Here is an 11,002-nt window from a genome sequence, read left to right on the forward strand (position 1 = left end):
TGCCTTTTCACATATTGAGATAGCCTATATTAATTACAACACCAGCATGATTTTGTTCAATTTGAGGGACCTAGGAAAATGTTGTTTTGAAGCTTATTTCCTGCATTTCGACATAGTTTAACAAGACTCCTAACATATTTTAGATAGGCTATTTAATAATGATGATGGATATGGGAAAATAAATTCTCGACCCGATTTCCCCAAATATGTTTTATGGTCATTTATCTGAATCATACATACTGTATTTTATTAGGCAAAGTGAACAGATCAATTGATAGCAACATAGTCACACATTGTAGAAGATTGATGCCGTGTTCACATGCTAGTCAGAACTAGGAAACTGACATTGACTTGCTATCTGGTTGTAGTTAATCACGTGCCGCGTTCAACGAATTAGCAAGTTGGATATTTCAGATTTTGCTAGTTCTGACTGAATGTGGAAGTGGCATACTTCCCAAGCAACATCCAATTTCTTCGATTCTTCGACTTCAGGTCGTAGCTCAGCTTCTGAATGTCAGAGACAAACCAAAGATATTCCCATGTGCATCAGAGTTGCAGTATGCAAAAATACAGTACACTAAAGTAGAGCACAGTACAGTATATTCCAGTACTGTATGGCACATTATAGATTTCTATGTTTTGGCCAAATACATTTCAATGTTTGGGCTCTTGGAGGGTTAGAATCCCCCCTGCTGTCTATGCATCTCAATACTCTCCACTGGGTATGGTAGTGGGTGCCAGGCGCACCGGTTTGTGTCAAGAACTGCAACACTCCTGGGTTTTTAATGCTCAACAGTTTCCTGTGTGCATCAAGAATGGTCCACCACCCAAGACACCCAGCCAACTTGACACAACTGTGGGAAGCATTGGAGTAAACATGGGCCAGCATCCCTGTGGAACGCTTTTGACGCCTAGTAGAGTCCATGCCCACATGAATTTAGGCTGTTCTGAGGGCAAAAAAGGGGTGTGGAAATCAAAATTAAGAAGGTGTTCCTAATGTTGGGTATACTCAGCATATATATATCTACTATCTCCATGGTGTCAATTGTTGCAGTTGTGAGTTTCGGTTTGGACAATTTTGACTTAACATATAGCTGGCTATCTTTCAATTGGACAGATGTACAGTACCAGTCAAAAGTTGACACTTACTAATTCCAGGGTTTCTTTATTTTTACTATTTTCTACATTGTAGAATATTTGAGAAGACAGACTATGAAATAGCAAATATGGAATCATGTAACCAAAAAAAAAGCATTAAACAAATATATTTTATGAGATTCTTCAAAGTAGCCACCCTTTGCCTTGATGACAGCTTTTCATTCTCTCAACCAGCTTCATATATTTCAATTAACAGGTGCGCCTTAAATTTGTGGAATGTCTCAATGTGTTTGAGCCAATCAGTTGTGACAAGGGTGGTACACAGAAAAAATATATTTGGTAAAAGAGTCCATATTATTGCAAGAACAGCTCAAATAAGAGAAACGATAGTCCATTACTTTTAGACATGGTCAGTCAATCCGGAACAGTATTTTTATTTCACCAATAGTCTAAACCAGTTTCCTATTAGAAATTTTAAATATACAAGTGAGTATTTGCATATTACCAATTGGTGCTGAAAAGGAGGTGAACATGCCTGCATTGGGGGCTCCCGGGTGGCGCAGCGATCTAAAGGCACTACATCTGTGCTAGAGGCGTCACTACAGACCCCGGTTTGATGGCCCAGCATTGTCCAGGTTACACCGTCATTGCAATTAAGTATTTGTTCTTACTGGCGCACCTAGTTAAATACATTACATAGCTTAGAAAAATATTCTGAATGGTTATCCATAGTCTACCCACTCAGCACAGATGTCAGTTCAATGTCTAGATATCAAATAAAGGATTGAACTACTCAAATCCAAAATTAGTTTCACTTTGATGCAACAAGTGTTGAATACATTGCCCAGGGGGGTAGTGAGTCGAGACAATATTGAACAATTTAAGAACAAATTCTAAGTGACAACCTAAGAATCAAGGTTCTGAAAACGTCATCTTTGTCAGCAAGTGTGAGTGTTCTCAGCAATTTCATTCAAATGCATTCAACGTGCAGAAGGGAACCACACCTGCAGTTCTTTGTCAAGGAAGACCATGTAAAAAACATTTATTCTACAATATTGTGTCCAGCTGAACACAACACAGGCTTTAGGATGGCATTTCAGGAAAAATGTTCTAGTCAGAAACAGACACTTGAGTTTCAATAACACCTTTGGTTCCAGCTTAAACTGATGAATGACACAAATTAATACTTGGAGCACTATATTTGAGGAGTAGTTTATTTTTATTGCACAAGTGACCAGTTTTTAAATTGCAGGCATATTTAGCAACTGAGCAGTGAGTGGAAGGCCTGTGGAGTTACTATGGAGTAGTCAATATCCAGGAACTACTTCTTGGATGGAGTCATCCCCCTGTACCAGGCACAGGACCCATCAAAATTCATGAGACAGGCAGAGTACTTGGCCTGGGGTCCGCTTTGGCCATCGTTCAACAACCAGTCTGTCCAAAGGCACTCATCTGGGGCGCTGACGGGACAGGGGAGGGAAGAGCAGCGGATGATCTGTAGCTCAGAGCAGGGAGAGAGAAAGACCCAGATCACCAACTGATCATTACCCCAATACTATAGCTCTTGTGTTTAGCCAATGTGACAAAGTAAAAATTTAACAAGTGGTGTAAAGTAATTTTACTATAATTCCTGTCACACACCGTGCAAGCACAGCCGGTTCGGTAGCGTTGAGTCAAGCTCTTCTTTTGTGTGCCATTCAAGTCGTCCCAGTACTGAATAAAGTCACACGTGACTATATGCATCCTCCCATCAGTATTTAGGCTGCCTGAAGACAGACGACAGCGAGTCAACAACCTGTGGGGTAAAAGTTAACCCCCAGATGCTGATATTGGATAAGTTTCCCCTTCTTTCCCCCACAAATGGTTAAGATTAGAATTGGGGAGGGTGAAACAGATCCTAGATCTGTCCCTGGGGGTAACTTTACCCTGGAGCAGGAAGACATATTGATGCAGCCTGGAACACTAGAATTTAGCATAATAAATAAGTGATGCATTAGTTGTTAACATTTATAAGCATTAAACATTTAAATTCTTAACATTAGGTATTATAAAGTGTAACTGGAAGAGCCAGACTGTATCACATCTGGCCGTGATTGGGAGACCCATAGGGCGGCACACAAGTGGCCCAGCGGCGTCAGGGTTTGGCCGTCATTGCAAACAAGAATGTTTAACTGACTTGCCTAGTTAAATAAACTTTAAATTAAAAAAGTATTTTCTGAAGCACTTGACTTGTACAAGATGAAGTCAATAGTTCAGAATAGGCCATGATGCTGCAAGCATAGGCTGAGCAGGTTAACCAGTGATAACAATGAACTTGGGTAACAGTGAGAACCACACCTGTGAAGAGATACTCCTTGTTGATTTCCAGGGTCACACCACACGAGGCTGAGGAGGATGAAGTGAAGATGGCGTGGATAACACGGTCAGGACCTTTGAACATCTAGCCAATCACAAGGAGAGAACGAAGGATCTGTCAATCTAAATATACAGTTTAACCTAACTGACTACAGCTCTCAGGCACTATGTCTATCCTAATTCCCTCCCTATACCCCATCCGGATGTTTGCAGATCAAAAAATATTGCTTAATCTAACCTTCATTTTTATCAGGGTGTCATACAGAGACCAAGGTATTTTTTTTACAGAAGCCCAAACTCCAGAAACACAAAATGTTAGCAGAAGAGTCCAAAACAATTCTGAGTCGCCCTAAAGGCAACTACAAGTCACATTTAGAACATTTAAGATCGTTCCCCAAAAATATTTCAAGCAGATTCATCCAACTCAGGAGAGCCCAATGGAATATCCAGAGTTAAACACCCCTGATCTGAGAGACTAACTATAATGTCTAAAGGTCTGTAATAATGTTAGGTACAGTGAGTTAGTAAAAGGGCTTTATAAAAGAACATCTGGCAATTTATCAACTAAAGTAACAAAGAGCCAGCCAACTTCCTGGTAGAGAATGCAGGGATGAGTACCAAACCCCCCCCCCCCCCCCCCCATCACCAGTAATAAAGTGCAGTGCATGATGTCACCATAGTCTAGGACTGGTAGGAACAGCAACTGAATAATGTGCTTTCCAGCAACTGAAGCTCCTTTTTATATGGTGGAAGCTCCACAACTGCACTGTTTATGCCAACCCAGATCTGCAAACACTGAAGGGGAAAGGAGAGAACTGGGGCCATCTGTCAGACTGGGGTTCAGGGGGCTTCAATGTGTCAGTGCAGGAAGGAACAACCACTTGATAAAAAGGCTGATCATACCTCGATCTGTTTGACGTCATACTTGGTGTTACCAGACACAACTTCCACACCAACCACCTTTGCCCTGATCACTGGAAGAGAGAAACGTGGTTTAACTGACAAGCCCCATTTTCCTTTCAATGGTCAGTTAGACACCGATGGTTTAAGGGCGTTATGAGATCTAAGACAACAGAACACGTCACAGACAAGATATTACAGTCTTAAAAATGTTGTGCATAAGTTCACCCTGTTTGGGCTCAACAGACAAGTCCATTATCCCTCCAGGTCCTAGATTCCTAGCTCTAGTCGTCTGCCTTTAATTCAACATGCCTAGTTTAACTAAACCCCGCCTGGTCTGCAGATGTTCAGGTGCCAACCAGGTGCTGGTAGGAAGACTGAGGCACAGACCTTATGACACCAGCTCCTCCTCCGCCCACCTGTCTGGGTAGAAGGTGCTGACAGCGACAACCTCTTCACTTCAGTCTGATTCAGAAGATATTCAAATGATTCATCCTTGCCAAACAGATGAACTACTCCTGTAAGGTTAAGTTCCCTCTATTCCACAGCTGTCTATCATTAGGACCAGTACACCACAGCTGTCTATCATTAGGACCAGTACACCACAGCTGTCTATCATTAGGACCAGTACACCACAGCTGTCTATCATTAGGACCAGTACACCACAGCTGTCTATCATTAGGACCAGTACACCACAGCTGTCTATCATTAGGACCAGTACACCACAGCTGTCTATCATTAGGACCAGTACACCACAGCTGTCTATCATTAGGACCAGTACACCACAGCTGTCTATCATTAGGACCAGTACACCAGCTGTCTATCATTAGGACCAGTACACCACAGCTGTCTATCATTAGGACCAGTACACCACAGCTGTCTATCATTAGGACCAGTACACCGCAGCTGTCTATCATTAGGACCAGTACACCACAGCTGTCTATCATTAGGACCAGTACACCACAGATGTACGTGTTGCTTTTATCACTGGCATTAGTTTTTCTGCAGACATCCTGATCTAATGAAACTACAGTAGAAAAGGTTTTTACTAACAGCTGTACCAGTTAAGGGACGTTACACTACAAAAGCCACATTTGGCAGATGTTTCAGACCTCAAGATGGCACCACAGCTGTGCAGAGAAAAGTGTGCCCTTAAGTCAAGTACAATTCAGGTTGAAAACATTCCTTTTAAGGAGCACATGAAAGAAATTAACTGTCCAAGGTAAGTGATATACAGTGGCCAAATCTTAATTTAATCCCATTGCATAAACTGCAAACTTATTTATTCAAGGTTTAAAAAGCCACCTAAAAAGTTCACTTAAATGCCAGACTTGCTTTGCACAAATGAAAAATATATATTACGCCACATAACAATACACATTGCTGAAGGACTAAGTTCCCGGTGAGAAACTGGCTCAAATTAAGTCACGGCATCTGTAGCCTACCACTATTCGATATAAATAAGTCTACACTACAACTGAGTGCCTTGGGTTAAATGTAGAAAGAGTATTAACTTGTTTGGTGTATATAATTTAGCATTCAACTGTAGGCATAATGTGTAGGCCTAGAGGCAAATATAACACTTGGTGTAGCAGGAGTCACAGCCAGTGCTACAGCCAGGGCTCTCAAACCCTGTTCCTGGAGAGCTACCCTCCTGCAGGTTCTCAATCCAAACCTAGTTGTAACGAACCTGATTCAGTTCATCAACCGGCTAATTACTAGAATCAGGTGTGCAAATTAGGGTGGGATCAAAAACCTACAGGATGGCAGCTCTCCAGGAAGAGGGTTGGAGAGCCTTGGCTGTAGCCCATCTTACTGTTCCCTACTTATGTAAATACAATGATCATGTCATGGTAATTATTAAATCCACAGAATTTAACGTTTGCATGTTGCGCATTGATAGTGTAGTAGCCCAGTGTTCGCCAACTCCAGCGTTCGAGTATACCAAACAGAACGTTGTTATATCCCCAGACAAAAACACTTGATTCAACTCATTGAGGGCCTGATGATTGTTGAATCATGTGTTCTTGTCCAGGGCTACAATAAAAATGTGTACCGTTTGAGTAACTCGAGGACCGGAGTTGAGAACCTGAGATGTCAGAAATATTGCCAAAATTGCCTTACCGACGTCTGCGTTGCAAAAAGCCTGTTGAAGATGCACAGGAGCGCATCTGCAAGCTTCTGCAATGTCTTCGATCCGCCAAAGGAACAAAACGACCAGAGTGATGAAACAACTGCTTACAGACCAAGTCATCTTGGAAAATATATCTATAGCGTAAGATAAAATGTTTACTCGAGGAGCTAAAGAACTGTTGTATTGTAAACTACACTAGAACATGCAAAGATGTTCCCAGACAGACTAACACCTAGAACTCTGTTTTCATTCGATGTAATCAGCCCGTTTTATTGCAGGCTGTGAGCTCCTCCCACAGTCAGAACCAAGCCAGTGGTAGGCTGATAAGTCTATTAATCCAGAACCAAAGCAACTCCATTGGAAAAAAATGCCCTCCTTAAAAGGGACAATCTCAGAGCAGGCTCAATTTGCCCGGTTGCCATAAATTATCTCTTTCGCCTAAACAATGGTGATGAACCAGAAATATCCATTTTAGGATATGCCTGTTTGAATTCCTTTTCTTAAACACCTGGGGCAACTTTAAAGCAGGCTCAACTTGCCCTACTGCTCAGGTCAGTTCACTTGCCCTAAACCCCTCAAACTCAACTCTGGACCTCGACGTGAATCCAGCGCCACTGCATTTTTTAAATTGTTCCCCTTTCATCAGGAACTGGTTTTGACCAGGGACACCAGGTGGGTGCAATTCATTATCAGGAAGAACAGAAAACTAGCATGCCCCTGAGCACCGTGCACAACAAGAAGATGCCCCATACCCCGCTATTGGGCTACTTTTGCACATTTGTTATTGTATGAGTGAGGGAAATGCTTCAAATCGAGAGGAGTCAATGTGTTCTGAAAGATGAGACCTTGAGGATCATAATAAATACTGCTTTGATGTCATACAAGCAAACCACACACCTTGAATCCGAATGTGCACTTCACATTTCCATATTTGAAAACTCATGTCATTTACAGTGCCAAAGTTCATGAGCTCTATGTTTAATCCACAGTTACTAGTGCGACATGCATTATGCCCTGGGTTGTCCTGAACAGAAGATTTGCCATGGAACACGCACTTGAATGTACTCAAGACTCCATTCTGTGTGCACCAAAATTGCATTATGTTTGTCTGAAGTGCCCTTTGAAAGCTTCCCAGCTATGACATTTGGTTCCTTGGAAGTTGTGGGAATGTACGTTTTTGGTTTCCCATTGGTTCTGGAAACGAAACCATACTTTCCTGACCGTTATCTTTTTTTTACGGTCTGAGAATGTTAGTGAACATTTCACCTGTTCTGGGAATTAGATTTGTTTAGGTTGCAGGGAGGTTCTGAGAACATTTTCCGTGGAAGGTTTTATTAAAGTTCTGAGAAATCAAATTTTAGGTTATTCAAAGGTAATTAATGAACATTCTGAGAACATGTTTCCATACGATTTTTAAAATCACTGCTAGCTTAGTTTGGGTTAACTGTTGAACCAAACACAGAAAGGACACATGGAAGTGAATTTGCTTAGGCATTAATCATACAAACACATTTCTTTTTCAATGTGGCTTCTTCTGTTCTCTATCAGAGCATGTGAGTGGAATTGAGTGCCAAAAAACACTCCTCAATTCTAAATTCGCTCCATTCATTAAAATCACAAAAACACATCTATTTTTAGTGACTACCTGGACCTACCATTTGGTTTTGACGTATCAAAACCAAACCATATGATTGGAATGAAAAGTATTCTAATAAACAACATGAAAAGGTGACTGTAAGAAGCGTTCATCATTTCAAATAGGCCACATGCAGTATTAAACAGCGCAAAAACAATTAAATATTTCAGGAGCCAGACAGGTATTATTATAATTAAATACAAATGAAACAAAAAAATGCCTTATTAGGCTCAGCATACAGTGCCTTTGAATTAACTTTTAGAAACACGAGTTTGGCCAGAGTCTGTGAATTCAGGCTCATGTGATGGTGCCGGTAGAGCAGGCCAACAGTGGAGAATACCCTCTCAGACATTGCAGAGCCAATGAGGATGCTAAACACCTTTTGGGCCACTCTTGCCAGGCTGGGCAGGGATGCAGATTTTTAAAATTTTTATTTTATAGGTTGGCCTAAAGATTTTATGGTAAAATAACCATATCAAAATGGAAAGCTCATTGAAAGAGGTAACATGTCAGGTTTATTGGGCCAAAATCAGTTATAGCCTATAGTAAAGATAATAGAACAAAAATGAAATACATTTTTAAGAGATCTTATTTTTAGTTTATAAATATTTTTGCTATAATGACACACTTAGCTAGCTACCCACCGCATTCCTTTCTGTTAGAATGTGCACATAGTACACCATCATGCTTTCGGGATGTCTTTTCGGATTTCACAATGATTCTTTAGTTGTGGACACTACATCACTGCACTCCCTCTCTTTCTCTTGGTCCTCATCTTTGTAAGTCACCTTGATTTCACACCTGTGTGTTTTATCAGTGTCTTTATGAAAATATTAAGTGAACTCCATGACAGTAGCTAAAGCAAGGGGCTAAAGCAGCACACAAGTAGCCTACAGATGCATGCTGGGCCGGGCATGCCCTGAGCTGGTGAAGTGAGCGTTACTGGAGTGGTAATGGAGCAATATTGGAGGCGGTCGAGAAGACCGATGCTCCAGCCTTTGGGCAACTTGCTCTGCGCTTCAGTCAGATTTAAGAACGCTCTAACTCCGTTCCAGCTGTCCATTGCACCACCAGGATGGAGCTAGCATGCCATGTATATTTAACTCATACGTAGCTGTTCATTTTAGTCCGTTCAAACAGACCCCATTTCAAAGGAAAAAAGCACTCATTAAGATCAGGTGTGGTACGGGCAACACACCTGAAGACACACACAGGATAGATGAAGTTTTGTTGACGCTGAGAACAGAATGTATATGTTTTTAAATAACATTCTTAGAACGTTCTTTGAGCGTTTCCAATGTTTTCTTGTGGTTTTAATATAATGTTTTCTTAATGTGCTGAGAACATGACTTTATAAAGAACCACAAGGATACCTGTTGAAAATGTTATGTTGAAGTACTGCAATTCCCACAGAAGAACGTTGTTTCTTAATGTTCCCTGGAACATTTGAGAACATTACTTTACATAGAACCATGAACAAACCCGTAGGAAACGTTATGCGGAAGTACTGAAATTCCCAGCTAAGAAACATATTGTTCTCAGAACGTGCTAGCTGGGTATCCTGCACCATTCGGATAAAGTTGTGGCAGGGACAGCGCCAGAAGGAATCAGTTGGAAAGGCATTTGATTTCTATATGCAGGCACGCATTTTTAATGGGTGTAAGAGTAAAGACCATAGGCCGCTCGTGAGTTTCAATTTTGGGGAAGCTTACAATTTATCCTACTATTTCTACCGATCTGCCGACCAGTTGATTATTTTCATAACAGCATTTCATGGAACAGTTTCATTTCAATAATAACCTTTTTGTTTTTCTAAATGTTTTTTACTTGGTTAATCATAAAAATCTGAATTAAAATTCACCTAATGCAAGAGTACTAGCCCCTGCCATATGGACACATTGATACACCGTGATCCATTCATTGGTGGCTAAATAAATTAACGCATGGAACTCAGAGATAGCCTTTAGGCCAATGCTAAAGTAGGCCTATACATTAACTTCCATCTTCAACTAAGTCAAATACATAGTCCTAAACCCAACAAATAAAAACAGCAGAAAATATCCTGATGAAAATGCAGGTTCTTTCAATCACATGAATCTATCTTCTCTGCCTCTCTGCCCCCCTTTCTATCTGTCTTGACTTGAGCCATCGCTGGTGAAGTGCAACATTGTAGGCTACCAAATCAATCAACTGGGTTTGGGCTGAAGCTGTTGCTAGTGAACTTGCAACATTGTATCAACTAGAGTAGGCTTATTCTGAGCCTTCAGAGTATCCCGAACCAGTGAGCTCGGATGTTTTTACATTTCGTTTGCACTGGATATATGGGATCATCCATTGCTGGATCATCAGATCATGATATTTTCACATCGAGGCTTGGTGATTGTCGGGTGTTGGAAAGATTTTTCAAATATTGTGAGGAGCTAATATTATTTGTAATGGATGTTTTAAAATAAAGCAGACTTCGTTGACTCAGGTCTACTGTGTGAGGTGAAGAAACAAATACTGAGAAGCTCAGCTTATTAGTGGTGGACGTGATGAGTTAATACAATCAGAAATCCGATATCCCCTAATGGGCACTTTCCTACATTTGCCCACAGCAGGTCAGTTCGGCTTACTTTATGCACGCTCAGGTGCGCGCTCACTCGACATTATCAGGAGAGAGAAACCAGACACATGCTCATTGCACACATCGGGCACTCCGAACAAAGGTAAATGGGAAAATGACAAAACTCGTAAATGATGGTTATGAAATAAAGTGTAGCAGGTTGAACTCTGCAAATAATGTTTCCACTCGGAAAGTGAGAACGGTAAATGAATGTAATTAATACCTGCATTAACAGAAATCTATGTAACCAAACGATGGGTATTAACAGTACAAT

General features: G+C 41.0%; 1 protein-coding gene across 1 annotated transcript; it reads right to left on the reverse strand.

Annotated features, from left to right (window-relative positions):
- Positions 1–2,291: 2,291 nt before the first annotated feature.
- On the reverse strand, positions 2,292–6,733 carry LOC139424080 (metalloproteinase inhibitor 2-like). Its single transcript, XM_071175775.1, has 5 exons — positions 6,478–6,733; positions 4,357–4,427; positions 3,436–3,538; positions 2,740–2,864; positions 2,292–2,593 (listed from the first exon to the last, which is right to left on the reverse strand). The coding sequence occupies exons 1-5, from the start codon at positions 6,605–6,607 to the stop codon at positions 2,420–2,422; spliced, it is 603 nt and encodes a 200-aa protein (XP_071031876.1). The 5' UTR covers positions 6,608–6,733; the 3' UTR covers positions 2,292–2,419.
- Between the last annotated feature and the right edge of the window lie 4,269 nt (positions 6,734–11,002).

The sequence above is a fragment of the Oncorhynchus clarkii genome, chromosome 13 (genome assembly GCF_045791955.1).
Source record: "Oncorhynchus clarkii lewisi isolate Uvic-CL-2024 chromosome 13, UVic_Ocla_1.0, whole genome shotgun sequence".
Taxonomy (NCBI): domain Eukaryota; kingdom Metazoa; phylum Chordata; class Actinopteri; order Salmoniformes; family Salmonidae; genus Oncorhynchus; species Oncorhynchus clarkii.